This window comes from Ambystoma mexicanum, chromosome 2p (assembly GCF_040938575.1).
Source record: "Ambystoma mexicanum isolate Mex_15411 chromosome 2p, UKY_AmexF1_1, whole genome shotgun sequence".
In the NCBI taxonomy this organism is placed as follows: Eukaryota; Metazoa; Chordata; class Amphibia; order Caudata; family Ambystomatidae; genus Ambystoma; species Ambystoma mexicanum.
Window position 1 is genome coordinate 1,435,991,797 of NC_090923.1, and position 18,790 is coordinate 1,436,010,586.

At 46.2% G+C, this 18,790-nt stretch overlaps 1 protein-coding gene across 1 annotated transcript in view; it reads left to right on the top strand.

Moving 5' to 3' along the window:
• Nucleotides 1–18,790, top strand: part of ABCB8 (ATP binding cassette subfamily B member 8) — a 1,358,869-nt gene that overhangs the window by 769,012 nt on the left and 571,067 nt on the right. Inside the window, exon 10 of the mRNA XM_069645969.1 lies at nt 9,706–9,739. Within this exon, the coding sequence (XP_069502070.1) occupies nt 9,706–9,739 (34 nt within the window). The remainder of the gene's footprint in view (nt 1–9,705; nt 9,740–18,790) is intronic.

An 18,790-nucleotide genomic window follows, 5' to 3' on the forward strand; every position in this document is an offset into this window, starting at 1 on the left:
TCATAGCCCTGTCAAGGGGACAAGGGACACCACCCTGAAGTGGGGAGGGGGGTGTTATTGGCATCAGAAAATTGTCATTCCTATTACTTACTTTGTTGTTTTTAACGCGCTACATGCCTGGCCTCCGAGCGCACAAATACCGCACGCAAAACACAGTCATAAGTACCACAAGGAAAACGAGCAGCCTGAAGGCATACAGCTACCCTTCAAATGGAGACTGAAAAGGGGGCAGGGCTAAGAGGTGTTTTTAAAGCTTTGCAACTGTGTAATACAGCTACTGTGGAAAAGAATAGTCAAAGATTGTCTCTCAGAGTCAAGTGAATACTGGAACTCGTGAAAGGGGGTGGAGATGGTACCAGGAAGAGAACAGTATCAAATGAGAGTGCATGAGAAACAGAATGTTGGTTGTAGGGATGAGGTCAGGAGGTGGATCTAGAGACCAGGTGAAGGATACATTGTGGAGCGCTGAAGGGTTGATGTCGGGGAACTATGTGATTACTGCGACCATCGAAAATGTTTACTTTATTTATTTCTATCCCCTTTTCACTACATATATATATATATATATATATATATATATATATATATATATATATATATTTCTGAGGCTTGTGGAATCTGCTTAGATCACATGCTGTGCATAGGCCGACATCTAGTGGAAGCTGCGGAGTATTACAGTTTGTTTTTCGAAACTCGAAAATGGGCGTCGACACAGGCGTGCCAGTAATACTATCCCTAGTGTGACGTCCACTGTACCCAAGATCCCTCACGCGTCTAGGATCCTCAGATTGTTTTTTTCCGCCATACTGGTCGGAAGCATCTTGCGGAGTTCCCTGGCCTTAGCCATACTTTTGCTAATTATTGAAGTAAAATTATTTATTGACATCCTTCCCCACCCCAACGTCGACCCTCGACGACGGCTGGAGAAGACATCGACCGTCGGCTGCTGCACGACGGATCTGGGCCTCGGAAGGCCGCTGGCCTCGGCCCGGGCCTAGTAGGCCGCTGGCCTCGGCCCTGCAAGTAGGGAGAGTGGGGGGTGGTACATACTCTTCACTCTTGGTATATAGGTACACCTTATATATTTCCTACACTTACCAGCCCGCTGCCTCAAGGTGCGTATGGAGGGTACCCCTTTCCAATTCTGCCCCAAGTGCAACCGCAAATACCCTTGGGTCGACAGGCACGCCACGTGCAACCTCTGCTTGCCGAGGGACCACCCCGAAGCGAACTGCAGAGCGTGTAGTAGGTTTAAACCTAAAACACTTAAGGACCGTTCGACAAAGCGTTGGGCCCACCATGCCAGGCAGGCAGCCATGGCAGCGGAGGGCGCCTTCAGCGATGGCAGCGACGCCGTACTTTCGGACGGCGAGGGCATTACGGCGTCGAAGGACTGCCGAGCGCAGGTCCCCGACCTCGGAAGGTTGTCCGGCAGGGCGGCTATGGGGAAGACCCCCGGCGACGCAAGCGCTACACACCCTACACACACTAAGCACACTAAGTCCAACCGAACCTCGACGATGTCGACTTCTCGGAAAGAGGCACGGATAGAACGGTCCGACTCGGTGTCCTCTGGGCGCTCTCGATCGAGATCGCCTCATGACTCAAGGCAATCATCCACTCTTGCCAAGAGTGCCTCGCTCCCTAGATTAACGGAAGTTCGATCGTCGGAAGACGAAGACGACTTCCACCCCCAGGCCGCGCTCCAAGAGACCGAGAGCGCAGGTAACACCAGCGAGGCCCCACGCTCGAAACAAGATACCTCTCCCGACCCTCGGCGCCAGGCATCGAAAGTCTCTGGGGCCTCCAAGGGGCAGGGAAAACATTTTTCCACGCACGGGGAGGGAGGGAAACAGCGGAAAGCTCAGCCTTCCACTCCTGTAAGACCATCCTTCCACCCCAAGCAGACAGATAAACATAAATCTACTGGGACATCAACATCCAGCAAGGGTACCCTTGATAAGTCCTCTAAGCTGCCTACTAAAGTCATACCCTGTTCCAAAGAATGGTCCAGTGAGGATTTAGACAGGGTCATGTCAAGGATGTCTTCCTTAGCTGATTTTTATGACAAAAACCCAGAACATTTCCTTTCGTATAACCCTCAAGGGGCCACACCCTCAGGCTCCTCTGATCCTATCCCCCTAAGTAAAAAGACCCGGGTCGAAAGACCTGACCCCTTCGAGGTGCAGCCTTACTCTACTCCATACTCTACTCCACACCCCAGATACCAAGGAAAACCTTTCCCTGAAGGGGACCAGGAGTTTACAATTATGGAGGAACGAACCGGGTCTGAATACTATGCGGAGGATGAGGACCTGGAGGAGGTAGAAGATGAGCAGGAAATTTACAGAGTAGATTCCCCGGTAGAAAGCGAAGCCCCAGTTACCGACTCGCCAGTTGATAACCAACCCCTCCTTAATGAAGTTCTTGCTCGCGCAGCAGAACATTTTCACATCGACACACATGGTGTACAGGAGGAAAGGGACTTCGCAGAAGTGTTGGTGGGAGAGAGGAGGCCGGTCGCTCAGACCATCCCTATCCTTAAATCCATCCAACGTAGAATAGCTCCATCCCTGGTGAATCCTAACCTCACCAGAGCCGTCAACCCCAGAGTCGAAAAACTTTTTCGGGCAGCCCAATCTGACCCTCTTTATATAAGAGGTCATCTTAAACCAGACTCCCTAGTGGTTACCAACACTCGGAAGAGGGCTGGGACACCCTTATCGTCGTCAGAAGCTCCTCCCGACAAGGAGAGCAAAAGACTGTACGGGTTTGGCAGGAAGGTAGCCTCAACGTCCGCCTACCAAGCAAGGATCGCAAACTCCACCACCCTGTTGGCAAGTTACAACTGCCATCAATGGGAAGAGGTCGCGGCGCTCATAGCCTCTGCTCCTGAACCGTTAAAGGGCCAGTTGGCTCGGATCTCGGCAGAAGGGAGAGCCGTGTCTGGTTGCATATTAAAAGCAACTTTCGACGCTGCAGACAACGCAGGAAGATTGATAGCAGAAGGTACTGTTATCAAAAGATATGCGTGGTTACGGCAGTCGGGGTTCAAAACAGAAACACAGGCTTCATTAATAGACAAGCCGGTGGAACCAGATCTATTGTTTGGGAAAGCGGTCGAAGACGCACTTAAGAATGCCAAGGACGAGTACGAGACTCTCAAATCCCTTGGCCAGCTTACCAACAAACCCCCGAACCAGAGGGGGAACAGTAATTTTCGTCGCCCACGCGGCCAAAATTCACAAAGAGGCAACTATGCCCAAGGACAGGGTACACAATGGAACAACAACCAGCAGTCTACCCAAAGTTACAGCAAGGGTAACAAGAGAGGTCGTGGAAGAGGCAGAGGCAGCCCCAACAAGGGAGGTGGCACGCCTCCGCCAAAGCAGTGACGCTCAGTTCAGGGTCCCTTCTCACGCAACCCCAGTAGGGGGACGCATTTCCAACTTCACCCAGGCTTGGGAAGGGATCACCTCAGACAGATGGGTGCTGTCAACAGTGTCCACAGGATATTGTATAGAATTACTGCAGCGTCCCCGGAACCACCCTCCACGACAAAGAATACACTCCTTAGAACATCAGAAGATCCTTCTCGAGGAGATCGCCATTCTGCTAGAAAAGGACGCGATAGAACTCGTCCCAGGACACCAGGTAAACAAGGGTATCTATTCAACTTACTTCCTTGTGCCAAAGAAAGATTTAACAATGCGCCCAGTATTGGACTTACGGCCTGCCAACAAGTATGTCAAGCCCCAAAAGTTTCGTATGACTACGCTACAAGAGGTAATCCCCCTCCTAAAAAAGGGGGATTACATGGCAACCTTGGATATGAAAGATGCTTATTTTCATATTTCCATGCTCCCAGCACACAGAAAATACTTGCGCTTCAAGGTAGACAGTCGCCACTACCAATTCAAGGTACTGCCCTTCGGGATAGCTTCTGCACCAAGGGTATTCACCAAGGTACTGGCGGTGGCAGCTGCACACCTACGCAGGGAGGCAATCCCAGTGTACCCTTATCTGGACGACTGGCTCATAACGGGGGAAACCCCAGGTATTTGCCGGTCAAACATTCAGAGGACTATCGACCTCCTCCACGAATTAGGCTTCTCCATCAACGAGAAGAAGTCAAGTCTGGTGCCAAGCACCTCAAAACAGTTCCTAGGAGCAATCCTAGATACTCAGAAAGGGTTGACCTTCCCTTCGAAAGAGAGAATCCGGAATATACTACTGCAAATTCCACATTATCAGTCAGGTCAACAAATAACGGTACGCAAAGCAATGCGGTTACTGGGCATGATGGCGTCATGCATTTACCTGGTCCCCCACGCGCGTCTGCGCATGCGTCCCATGCAGGAATGGTTGGCGAAACAGTGGTCTCAGGCAAGTGGTCAGTGGGACGATCTAGTGGTCGTTTCGCCAACACTCGTACAGAGCTTACACTGGTGGACAAGAGAAAATCTCGCAAGGGGAAAACCCTTTTACGATCCCGAAGTACAGGCAGTGGTGACTACAGATGCATGCCTGACTGGGTGGGGAGCTCACCATCTCCACCACACAGCTCAGGGTCTCTGGTCTCACTCAGTAGCCAAGAACCACATCAACCTGCTAGAGCTTCTGGCAGTATTCCGAGCGCTTCGGGCGTTCGAGCCCCATCTGCTAAACTTGTCGGTACAGATCCGGACGGACAGCACGACAGCCATGTTCTATCTGAACAAACAAGGAGGGACTCGTTCGCCAAATCTGTCCAAGCTTGCCCAGAAAATCTGGATATGGGCACTCAGACGGAACATCTTCCTGTCATCACAACATGTTCCAGGGGAGCTCAATTCCCTAGCGGATGCCCTAAGCAGAGACTCCCTCCCAGAAGAACACGAATGGGTCCTTCACAGAGATATCGTAGAAGATCTCTTCTCTCAGTGGGGTTTCCCCACTATAGACCTATTCGCCACAAGCGAAAACAAACAATGCCCAAGATTTGCATCCAGGTTCCCCCAGCCAGACTCCCAAGGGAACGCCCTGTGGATGAACTGGTCAGGGATGTTTGCGTACGCTTTTCCACCAACTCCTCTCATCAGGAAGGTGGTGTACAAGATGAACAAGGAATCGATGACGCTCATCCTAGTTGCTCCCATGTGGGCGAGACAACCATGGTTTCCACACCTACGCGGGATGGCGGTGTGCGAGCCCATCAAACTCCCAGCCTGGTACAACCTACTGTCCCAGCAACAAGGTCAAACAGTGCACCAGGAACCCAACTCAATGAACCTAGCAGCATGGCTCCTGAAGTCATAGAGTTTGGGCATCTCAATTTACCACAGAGGTGTATGGACATCCTAAAAGAATCCAGGAAACCAAACACAAGGCACTGTTACTTTGACAAGTGGAAGAGATTCGTTATTTGGTTGATTGCACTCCTTCCAACGTTGTAACGTACATGCTCCACCTGCTGGACGCGGGTTTGGGTTTTAACTCTCTGAAAGTACACCTGGCAGCCCTCTCGGCTTACACCACATCCCATAACAAAGTATCGTGGTGGAAAGTACCAGTAGTTAAAGCCTTCATGGAAGGAGTAAAGAGACTTCACCCTCCTATTTCGAACCCACCGCCAGGATGGGACCTCAACGTGGTGCTAGCTAAACTCATGGGCCCCCCTTTCGAACCCATGCATAAAAGTAGTCTCAAACACCTGACTTATAAAACGGCCTTCTTAGTAGCCATTACCTCTATAAGAAGGGTCAGTGAAATTCAGGCTCTGTCAGTGCAGGATCCTTTCTTTACTATCCACAAAGACAAACTGGTTTTACGCACACACCCTAGGTTCTCACCTAAATTTATATCTAAGTTCCATGTAAACCAGTCCATCGAGCTTCCGGCTTTCTTCCAGAACCCGCAAAGCTCAGCTGAGGTGAAACTACACACCCTTGATGTGCGTAGGGCGGTCCTCTACTATGTAAATAAAACCAGACCGCTAAGGAAAACAGATCAACTGTTTGTCTCCGTAGCTACAGGCAGAGAGGGGGATCGCGTCTCTAAAGGCGCTATCTCGAAGTGGATTATCAACTGTATACAGCTGTGTTACTCTCTTTCTGAAAAAACTCTGCCTTTTACGCCAAGGGCCCATTCTACTAGAGGCATTGGGGCCACTCTGGCTTTCATTGCAAATGTTCCCCTCGACACCATTTGCAAAGCAGCTACTTGGAGCTCTATTCACACTTTTACTCAGCATTACTGCATTGACACTCATTCCAAGACAGATACACAAGTGGGACAAGCGGTTCTAAGACACCTGTTTGCTCATGACCCTTCTCACATCCCACCTCCTTCTTCTGGTACTGCTCGCTAATCTATGCACAGCATGTGATCTAAGCAGATTCCACAAGCCTCAGAAGGGATACATTACTCACCGTAATCGTATTTCTGATGCTTGTATCTGCTTAGATTCACATGCGACCCACCCTTCCTCCCCTCCGAGAGAAGGCGCATGATTGCTTGTAGTCTTACCTTTCTGTCTATCTGCTTGGATTATCTGTACTCACGCTACTCCTCATGCTTCCTCATGTCAGAAAAAATACAATCTGAGGATCCTAGACGCGTGAGGGATCTTGGGTACAGTGGACGTCACACTAGGGATAGTATTACTGGCACGCCTGTGTCGACGCCCATTTTCGAGTTTCGAAAAACAAACTGTAATACTCCGCAGCTTCCACTAGATGTCGGCCTATGCACAGCATGTGAATCTAAGCAGATACAAGCATCAGAAATACGATTACGGTGAGTAATGTATCCCATATATATACATACAGGGGAGAACCCCCGCAGCTCCCCATGCATGCATTATATACTTTACCCATACCCTACATATATATTGGGTGTAAAATGGGGCAAAATAAAACAAAGTGGACATTTCCGGTGGTCACAGTTAATTGGTTGCACTAATGGTATGATCCCTATGTCAGAGTTGGTGTAGAGTGCAGGTGAGGAATTGGTTGTGAGGCAAAGTGCTACCAGTTATATGTAGTGTGGTGAGGGGGATATAAAAGGCGAGTGAGAAAAAGAAATGTGTATATATTTTTTAGGCTTGTGGATCTGCTTAGATTCACATGCTTCGCATAGGCCGACATTTAGTGGTTGGTGCAGAGTATTACATGACTTCATTTCAGTATCGAAAAGGGATATCGACATGGTGTGTATGTAATACTATCCCTATTGTGACATGTATAGCACTCATGATCCTTCACGCGTCAAGGTCCTCGGATTCATTTTTTTCCGTCATCGGGTTGGTCGCATTTCGCAGAGTTCTAGTTCTTCAGAGTTTGACATCGAGCATTTGGATTTGTCTATTAAGATAGATTATTATATTTCATAGTACCATCTTTGCCGAACACGCTCGACGCAACCGGCCGGCTCTTAACAGTGACTTTGCAGCACTGAGGGGTTCCGGAGCATCACTGACGACCTACAACTCTTCAGGATTCGGCCTTCACAATAGGAAGAGTGGTGGGGGGGCATTTAACACATTTTACGAGAATGTTGCCACCTGTTTCCCCCCATAATATTTATCGACTCACTGTCCTCTGGTGCTAGTCATGTAGAAGACTCTTTTTAAATGTTGCCCTTCCTATAACCGCAAACTACAACTTGTGTAACTATTGTCTTCCAAGAGACCACCAGGAGGCCAACTGTCTAGCGCATAAGCTGTTCAAGCCGGAGACGCTTAAGGATCGACGATCCAAGCGCTGGGCAGCCTACACGATACAAGCAGAGTCATGGATAGAATATCCCACCGGTGCAGAGGACTCCAAGCTGGAGCAGGAGAGTCCCGGCTCCATTAGTGACGCTTAGGCGACATCCGATAGGGAAACTGAGGATTCCCTAGTACAAGTCCCCAGCTCCGAACGGGAGAAGTCCCGCTCTGTTATGGAGGCTTCATCTGGTGACAAAGGCAAACATAGAAAGCACACGTAGGGCTCCAGCACAGCATTTAGTACGTCAACGGCAAGTAAACCAAGGCATACTGTTTCACACAAACAGAAAAACACTTCGCCCGCACCATGCGTTTTTTTGACATACTCGTCAAAGTGCCAAGATGCGGAACACATCCCCTCAGAAAGCAGTTCAGCGCCTACATAAACCTCTGCGCCAAGTGGATCTCTCTCAGCGCATGTTACAAAGGCCACACGCATACCGAACAAAGCTAGTTCGACATCTAAAATAGCCTCACAGACAACAAATCAAACGCCTTAGGTGCCGAAACAGACCATTTAAAAAATGATAGAGACACCGATGTCACGGTAAACAGGTGGCACCTCCCCTTTAGAGGATACATTAAAGAAGACAACACAAGCCCAGGGAAGTCAGGAAGAAGAGGTTGTCTTTTCAGTCCAAGACACCCCTTCTTCTGGTGGTGCTTGGACTAACGATAGGTTTGAGAAGACACTAAACAAAATGGCTTATTTCATGGAATTTTTAGACAAAGACCCTATTAAGCCTAAACATGCAGTTCTGGAGGAGGAGAAACCTCAATTTAAATCTAAAGTAGAACCCACTGATTCTTATGAAGAGTCCATAATCAAACTGGATGCTGAGGCGTTTTTTCTGAAAGATAATCCATGCACTGAGCCAGATGATCATACTGTTCCATCTCCACATATCATCGATGATACTATATCATCACAGGTTTATAGTGATTATGTCGTAAAAAAAGGGTCGACATAAAAAATATTTGAATACAAACCATCGCATACCAAAGCATTGACAACCTATATTTTACATGGAAAAGTGCAATTCCATCGAAACTAGTCCAATCGACAATATACATGGACTGGTTTCAATGGAAATGCACTTTTACATGTAACTTTAAAACATTACATGGCGCTGGCCAGTGCTGAAATTTCAGCACTGGCCAGCTCCTTGTAACGTTTTAAAGTATTTCTGTATATTGGGGGGGGGGGGGTTCCAACCCCGAAGACCACCCCTAGCCCTAACCGTATTGTAACCCTTAAGCTAACCATAGCCCCAACCCTAATGTAACCCTTAATCTAAACCTAGCCCTAACCCCAACTTTAACACAACCCTAACACTAATCTAACCCCTAATCATAACATTACATTTTGATGGATCCATTGAATTTTATTCACCGAAATGGCCATTCTATGGTTTGGTGTTAGATGGATTGTCATTCGATGGGATGACTGGATACCTATTTATCTATAATTAGGGGCTCAGCAACCGGTGGCTCCATACATTCTGGAGTGCGACTCCCATGATCCCTAGGGTTGAAGGTAGTTGTAGTTCAAAACATCTGTAGAGCCAAAGGTTGCAGACCTCTGATCTACATATAGTTTTTTTTCTATCTCTATATCTTATAGCTGTATATCATAGAAGTCCTAGTGGCTGCTGTCGTTTAGTGTGGATATGTTACATGGCATAGTTATTTTGCATAGATATTAACTGCTGATATTGTTGCTAGAAAAACTCTCCCCAAAACAGTTAGTAATAACACCTTCTCTCCTGTCAGTTTGAGCAGTACGAAGTGATGCTTTGGACAGGAGTCACCTCCTGCGATGGCTGTTAAGACAGTCCTACAAACTGCAGCTCCCGATTGGACTTGTGATGGTAGACCTGCTTAATTAACGGACAGGCTGATGAATTTTGCTGAAGTTTTATCTTGATTTCAATGGTCTTTTTCTTTCTTGGCAGGTCAATGGCAAATGTCTCAGTCCTGTTTGGACAGGTAGGTGTGCCAATATTGTTGGAGGGGAGCTTGAGAATTGTTTTTTTGCTGCACTTTTCCTCTTTTACCTCCTGCTATCTCTTGAGCTAATGTAAGCTGTGTATATATTGTTATAGAGGATTTTATTTAGCCTCTTGGTGAGGTATATGTTCGTTTGTTTATTTGATATAGCGAGAAACCAAACCCGCAGGTAGCTGGGCACAAACATTACAAGGATACTTGAGAACTTAGTTACAGTGAACACACAAAAGTAGGAAATAGGAACAGTTCTACAACATTATAGTCTGCAAGTGCTTATACAATGAATGCAGGTGTAGGAAGCAGGAAGATAGGTCGTAGGATAGTTCAGTCTGAATATAGTTGTGCAGTTGATTTCCAGGTGTCGGGAAGCATGAGAGAGCTAAGTAGTAGAAGTAGTGGTCAACCAGAGTTAGTGGTCCTAGTGAGGTCAGTGAGGTGGCTTGGTACTAGCAGTGGAGGTTGGGGTCCCTAGGGGATAGGTTGGCACGGTTAGCATACAGGCATGGTCAGGAGGGGTGTCGCTCAGGGCGAGAGGTTCTGTTAGGGAGGGAGAACACATTGGATATCGTTGGAGCGTATCCATGAGAGCATATGCAGCAATCTAAAGTAATAGTGAGACAATAAATCAAAACAAAAGGCAAGCCAAACCTCTCTAAAAGTAGTAGCAATGTCTGAGAAGTTAGGTTTAATTTCAGAAGGAAAATTGAACTGATAGGTCAGCTCAGTTAGTCCACACAGTTAACCAAAGAAAACACCCTAGAATAGTATTATACATAAACTCAAACATATTAAAATAAGTATTTAAGATAGACATAACACATGATACTCTGGATTTGTGCAGCATAACCTGTACTTTTCTGCCTCCCACCCAGTGTTTTGCTTCTCACTAGCCCATCTTCTTTCTATTGTGATGATTCCAGGTACACCTATTTGCCCATCTTCCTTCTCCCTTGTTGTCTAATTGTGGCGGTGAACTTCCAGCCCGTTGCCTCCGTTATACACTGTTTGTGTAGGCTATCATTCTTATCTGTGCCTCCCTCATAACCCGGAATCTTGCCCCTATGACTGCTTTTAATTGTTACATTTTTAGCCAAATTTTGATACTCAAATCTGGGTGTTCTCCATTTCAATTGCGTTTTAAATGTTAACAATTTTAGCCTAATTTTGTCGTTACATTCTACTGTCTTTTTGAAACTCAACTCTGGGCAATGCCGATTCTACCTCTTATGCCAACTGCTGACTCTTGTGTATTGAAATTCTAATCCTCTTCTAAACCCTGAAGTTGTGCTAAATGCTTTATATCTTCTGATTTGGGTATTCCTAATCTATGTACCATTTGTAACAGTTGCATCTCATACCTGAAGGAAGACTGGGTTTGCTCTCACACTGCGCACACAAAATCAAAATAGAAGCATAATTTGCTGATTATATTGAGTGATTTTAATCAACAACGTTGCAGCCTGACACGTGTTTCGAGCTTCATGCTCTTCTACTGAGGCTGTTTACAAAGTGTAGGTGAAAATAAATATTGCACATTTTCAAAAACAATACTAAAAATCAAACACAAGCACCCAGAGCCAAAACACATGGAGCAAATAGGGTGTGCCAACCACAAGTAAAATAAAATGAGAGGCCGAAACAACCACAATGCTGTAGTAATGGAATAGAAAGTTAACAGATAGTACATTTGGATTAAACATGAGGTCAAAAATATATTACCAATGAAGTGCGGCATTGTTTGTCAAAGGATATCAGGTTGATGAAGAGAAATAAGAAAATAAATAAAGAACATTAATTAAGGAAAAAGGGTTGCAATGGTGATCAGCCAAAAAGCACATGGGTAAAACCAAAATTATATAGGGGTACCTTAATCTTGGTCAATCTGCAAATCTCGTGCTAATGGAAATAATTACGCAGTGAATTAAATTGAATTAAAGATGAGTCAAAGGATAACGAAATTTAAGTCAATAAAAATGGGCTTACCAGGTATTGAACCTTAAATAGATATAAATAGTATTACGTGGGCTCCCAATAAAGCGAGAAGAATATATGAAAAGGTATTTTATTTTGGAGAAAAGTTGAACTAATTTTAACAAACGCCAAATTGGCAGACATAACGAGCAAAAGTAACACATAATTAAATTTAAGAAAATATATAATGGCAACGTACCAATAACTTGCAGTTGCACGGAGAACGTTTTTGGTCAATCAGAGCAATGCTGAAATGTATCCAAAGTCCAAGTGGTAAACAAACCATAAAGAGAAAAGGAGCAAGGGAGAAGCATCAATTAGCCAATTGAATGTTGCCTCCGGCGGTCGTCTAGACTAACACAGAATTGATTAGGGTCCCTGTGTAGGTTAGGGTTCATCTACAAACTAAGCGATAACTTACCAGCGCGTCCGCTGCTAAATGAAATGAATGCTCGCGTGAGGTTCTGTGTCCATACTTGAATGGAACAGAAAGGGGCGGCAACAGCAAAAAAGGCCAAATGCCATCACAAACAGTGCGGTAGAAGGGCCGCCATATTGAACTAGTGTTGTGCTCTGCAATTGTGCAGAAACGAAACAGTGCGGAATGAAATATATGCGAGAGTGGCAATAGTCATTAATAATCTTTAGAAGTATAATCAACCAGCCAATGGAGGAACCCATTTGGATAGATGGGTTATTGGAAGTAACGTGTGCGTGTGGGAATTGTGGATTGTGGGCTGAATGTAACAAGGCCCATGAGATGCACATGTTGAAGTAGCAACTGGGACATACGGAACAGGGGACCGTTCATGTTATAAACTTTTTGAATTTTTTTTTTTTAAATCAAGTGACTAGTTCCAGAGCCAATTAGGAAATCATATTGTATCAAAACCGATTACGTAACCGGATCAAAAATGAAAGTTGAAAAAGCCTATGCTCACACATGTATTGATTGACAGATCACCATTGTTACAAGTATATAATGATTCGAACCCTTAATTCATGACACCAGAAACACGTGTTGAGACCAAAATCAACAGTACGGTATTGGCAAATTAGGCGGGCTTCTAATTGCCGGAGTTTTAATACCAGGTTACCTCCACATTGTGGGAGTGTAACCTTCATGATCCCAGCGAATTGGATCATTGATTTGTTGTCCATTTTATGAACACGTTGCCAATGCATGGCTAGGGGGTATTTTGAGTCAGGTTGTGCAATTGAATAGAGATGTTCCATAATACGGATTTTCAATGGACGAATCGTACTGCCAATGTAATAAAGGCCACAAACACATTTGATACAATACATACAAAATTTGGAATTACAATTAATGAAAGAATTGATCTTGTGTGTGCCTAAGTGACCAAAGTCAATGGTCGTGGTCTCAAGTGCATGTGAGCACACAGAACAGCCCCCACATTTATGGAAACCTGGACGTGAGGGTTGGTGTAACCACGTTCTATGTTGTTGGTGTTGTGGTGATGTTGGCATGAATGAGGGGGAAAGAATATTCTTAAGACTGCTTGCTTTGGTATATATGAAGCTTGGTGTGCTCTCAACCCAAGGAATAATGCCCGGTCGAGTTGTAAAATGTGCCAGTGTCTTTTGATTATATTGTAGAGTACTGAACTATCCGAATTGAATTTAGTGATGAATTTCAATTTCTGAGAGTGAGTAGTCTCATTCCGTACTTTTGGTGTGAGTAGATCGCACCTCTTCATGACTCATACTTCTTGCTCAGCTTTAGCTACTGATCGATAATCATAACCTCTGGAAAGAAACCTCTGACGTATTAGTGAGCATTCTTCATTGAAATCAGTGTTCATCAGACAATTACGTCTAGCCCTAATAAATTCCCCTTTCGGAATGTTGGAAATCACAGTTTTCCTGTGACAACTACTGGCATGCAAAACTGCGTTAACCGATGTAGATTTTCTGAAGGTTTTGGTCACAAACTGATTGTCCGAAATGCTAATTGTAAGGTCCAAAAAATGTATACTCATAAAGCTGTATGTATGTGTAAAATGGATGCCCCAATTGTTTGAATTAAGATAGGTGACAAATTCATTTAGGCGTTCAATGGAACCCTGCCACACCAAAAACACATCATCAATATATCTCTTCCACATATAAATATGGGGTTTGAAAAATCGGTTTTACAAAGCAATTTGTTGTTCATAATTATGCATATAGATATTTGCAAGGGCAGGAGCATAGCTTGCCCCCATCGCAATTCCAATACATTGTCTGTAATAGGTGTTGTTAAACAGAAACACATTATTAGAAAGAGCAACTGTTAGTAAATCTTTAATCATTTCTATATGTTCAAAGAACGAGGCTGAGTGTGCTCTGAAAATGTAGTCAATACTGCTGATTGCTTGTTGGTGGTTAATAGAGGTGTAAAGGGCTTTAACATCAAGTGTAACCAAGATCAAATTAGGTAACATAGGTAACTGATCAAGCATCTGAAGAATATGCATAGTATCACGGATGAAATTGGTATAAATAGAGGGAGATGGCCTCCAGAATACCACCACCGCCACTTAGAATTGGTCTCCCTTCTGGTATTTTGGTAAACGGTTTATGAATTTTGGGCAGAAAATACGCCGTTGGCATAGTCAGCCCTTCTACAATGAAAAATTGTTTTTCCACATCAGTTAGTAGTCCTGCTGTATACCATTTGTCTACTACTGATTTGATAATTGATCGAAGAATGGCCGTGGGGTTACCGGGTAAGATTTCATAGCAACCCGGGGAGTTTAAATGAGTGAGACCCATTGTAATGTAATCAGCTTCATCCATGATAACAACGTTGCCTCCCTTGTCCGCTTCCTTAATGATAATGGTGTCAATAGTAGCCAATTTGTGTAAAGCTAATTGTTCTGAGCGTGAGAGGTTACATTTGTTGCTTTTACGTTTGACTGAATCTTGGAGTTTGTGAATGTCATTGATTACCACTTGATGAAACGTATCAATTAAATTATCCTTAGGAAATACAGGAGTACATTTAGATTTGCATGAGAGTTCTTTAATTTTCAGACTCTGTTGTTGGATATTCAAGTCATGCAGAAGATCCATGACATTTTTGTTACAATCAAATTCACAATCATCAATAGACAACAGTACATGAGTGCTCAACATAGTTTGTAATGTGATGTTGGATGGTAGGGTTTCTTGGGGCTTACATTTGTAGTACTTAACTTGTTTAGCAAAAAAAATGTTTAACTTTAATTTGCGAATGAATTTGAAAAGGTCTATCTGGATCTGGACATATTCATTAAATCCCGTTGGTGCAAAAGAAAGTCCTCGATTGAGGACTGCATCTCATACCTGTACCCTCACTTCCAGCCATGGTTCACCTCTGACTGTTCCTCCTCATTGCATTGCTCAATTGCCCCTGTTTCCATGCTGCATTTTGTAACCTAGGCCTTTCTCCCGTTTATCCTTCTTCCTACTGCAGCCCGATTGTATTGATTCTGCATTTGTAACCTAGCCTGCTAGGCCGCCTGGTCAGTTCCTTGTGTCTGTGCAGTCCTCCTATCTGCCCTCCTCTACCCCTACCGTGCAACTATGGTGCCGTCTATATCTTCTTTTTGGGAAAATGAAAAAAGGAAAACAAAAAAATGCGAAATCGCTTTAATATTTGCCAACTTTTATAGCGCATGGCAAGGATTGCTTTTGCAGGACTGTGCGTGTCCTTTACTGGTGATACACATCCTTGCCAGTATCCTTGCTGCCTTATTCCTCATGGCCTCTGCCTTCCATCATGGCCACTCTGTTTTTCTATCTGCCCTGCTCTGTCTGGCCTGCTCAATTCCACCCCCCACGCCGCCCATTGGCTGGCCTGGCTTGTTAAGACAATCATTGCAGCTGTGAGGCGGGAGCCAGCCCATTGCCCCCCTGGTTGCCTGTAGTGATTGTATGCCGCTTCCTCAGCCCCCCTGATTGCCTGTAGTGATTGTATGCCACTTCCCCTGCCCCCCTAGTTGTCTACAGTGATTGTGTATGCTGCTTTCCCTTCCTCCCCAGTTGCCTGTAGTGATTGTATGCCGCTTCCCCTGCCCCCCCCCCCCCCTGGTTGTCTGTACTGATTGAATGCTGCTTCCCCTGCCCCCCTGGTTGCCTGTAGTGATTGTATGCCGCTTCCCCTGCCCCCCGGTTGCCTGTAGTGAGTGTATGCCGCTTCCCCTGCCCCCCCGGTTGCCTGTAGTGCTTGTATGCAGCTTCCCCTGCCCCCCCCGGTTGCCTGTAGTGATTTGTATGCAGCTTCCCCTGCCCCCCTCCCCTGGTTGCCTGTAGTGTTTGTATGCTGCTTTCCCCAACCCTCCCTGGTTGCCTGTAGTGATTGTATGCCGCTTCCCCTGCCCCCCTGGTTGCCTGTAGTGATTGTATGCTGCTTTCCCTGCGCCCCCCCACACACCCCTGGTTGCCTGTAGTGATTGAATACCGCTTCCCCTGCCCCCCCGGTTGCCTGTAGTGATTGTATGCAGCTTCCCCTGCTCCCCCGGTTGCCTGTAGTGATTGTATGCCGCTTCCCCTACCCCCCCTGGTTGCCTGGAGGGATTGAATGCTGCTTCCCCTGGTTGCCTGTAGTGATTGTATGCAGCTTCCCCTCCCCCCCCGGTTGCCTGTAGTGATTGTATGCCGCTTCCCTTGCCCCCCCCCCCTCTGGTTGCATGTAGTGATTGAATGCTGCTTCCCCTGGTTGCCTGTAGTGATTGTATGCAGCTTCCCCTGCCCCCCCCGGTTGCCTGTAGTGATTGTATGCAGCTTCCCCTGCCCCCCCTGTTTGCCTAGAGTGTTGAATGCCGCTTCTGCTGCCACCCCCCACTTGAATGCATTTGTTTCCCTTCCCTGGCTTCTCCTATCTACCTTCCTAGTCCCCTTAGCCCTCTTCCTCTGCACCCCCCCTACATCATACCACTGCAGGAGTTGTCTTGTAATGCTATTGCTCTACCACCACCGTGTTGTAGACAGTTGCTTGATTTGGACTTTTGGACTCATTTGACTTATGACCAAACTTCCGCTACATCTCGTACTCATGGTGATTGTATGCCGCTTCCCCTGCCCTCCCCGGTTGCCTATAGTGAGTGTATGCCGCTTCTCCTGCCCCCCGGTTGCCTGTAGTGCTTGTATGCAGCTTCCCCTGCCCCCCCGGTTGCCTGTAGTGATTTGTATGCAGCTTCCCCTGCCCCCCCTCCCCTGGTTGCCTGTAGTGTTTGTATGCTGCTTTCCCCAACCCTCCCTGGTTGCCTGTAATGATTGTATGCCGCTTCCCCTGCCCCCCTGGTTGCCTGTAGTGATTGTATGCTGCTTTCCCTGCCCCCCCCCCCCAAACACCCCTGGTTGCCTGTAGTGATTGTATGGCGCGCCCCCTGCCCTTCCCTCGGTTGCCTGTAGTGATTGTATGCTGCTTTCCCTGCCCCCCCAAACCCCGCCCGGTTGCCTGTAGTGATTGAATACCGCTTCCCCTGCCCCCCCCCCGGTTGCCTGTAGTGATTGTATGCAGCTTCCCCTGCTCCCCCGGTTGCCTGTAGTGATTGCATGCCGCTTCCCCTGCCCCCCCCCCCCCCTCTGGTTGCATGTAGTGATTGAATGCTGCTTCCCCTGGTTGCCTGTAGTGATTGTATGCAGCTTCCCCTGCCCCCCCTGTTTGCCTAGAGTGTTGAATGCCGCTTCTGCTGCCACCCCCCACTTGAATGCATTTGTTTCCCTTCCCTGGCTTCTCCTATCTACCTTCCTAGTCCCCTTAGCCCTCTTCCTCTGCACCCCCCCTACATCATACCACTGCAGGAGTTGTCTTGTAATGCTATTGCTCTACCACCACCGTGTTGTAGACAGTTGCTTGATTTGGACTTTTGGACTCATTTGACTTATGACCAGACTTCCGCTACATCTCGTACTCATGGTGACCCTGTATCATGTCTTGCACTTGCTGTTCCCTGCAACACTATGCGTTATCACTGATGCCGGCAATTGTTTTGTCTATCCACTCTTGCCTCTGCATTCTCTTTCACTTCCTACTCTTCTACCCTTTCTTCTTTTCCCTCTCTCCTCTCCCCCCTTCCCTTTCTTACTCTATGCACTTACTCTATCAGAATTGTCCTCGGACATATTATGATAGCTACATTGTTTGTCTCTTCCCCTACCTCTTGTTTCTCTCCCTTCCCCTCCCTCTCCAGCACTATCTGAAATGGCGTCAGGCCTAGTACGATAGTCACTCGTTATGTTCCTCTCCTCCCCCCCCCCCTCTCCTCTTGTAATCTTCCGGCTTTATCAGAAATATTGTCAGGCTTCGTATGTTAGTCGCCTGTCTGTTCCCATTCCCTTCCCACCTACCTCCTCCCTTCCTTTCTGTGTTTAGCTCTTGCACTATCTGAAATGTCACTAGGCTGAGTATGATGGTTATTTCACATTTTTATTGTTCAAGGCCTTGTAAGAATGTTCACTGTTTTATTTTTCCCATGTTCCCTCCCTTGCCTTCAAGCGTTTTGAAACACATTGTTTATAGGCGCTACACAAATAAATGATCATATCATAGAAACAATGTATGTATAAAAAACAGCAGTGGTCAGTTAAGGTCAGATTCACGCCTAAAACAAACATACGAACCACAGTCTATTGTTAGGCTCTACATATATAGACTGGAGAGGGAGGGGTGTGTGTATAGAGAAGGGAACTGAGACGCAGTAAAGCATTATATTTGCACATTCAGTATCAGTACCCAAGATGCCCCAAAACAATGATTACAGTGTTCCTGACTTTCTACACACAGTACCATGATTGATCTAAATGCCGACCATACAGTATCATATAGCCCTAGATCGATAAAAGGCATGACTTCAGAAACAATACCCAGTGGGCAGCAAAAGGCAAGGATACATTTAAGCGGACTGCTTTTGGTGTTGATATTTGGAGCCCTAAAAAAACGTTGTTGTGCACAGAGCTCAGCGCAGATACCAGTGCAGTTGCTGCCAGCTATGCCTGCTGGGTCGATTTATACATGGACTGCTTTTGATGTTGCAATGTTGGGAGCTCCAAAAAACCTTGCTGTGCATG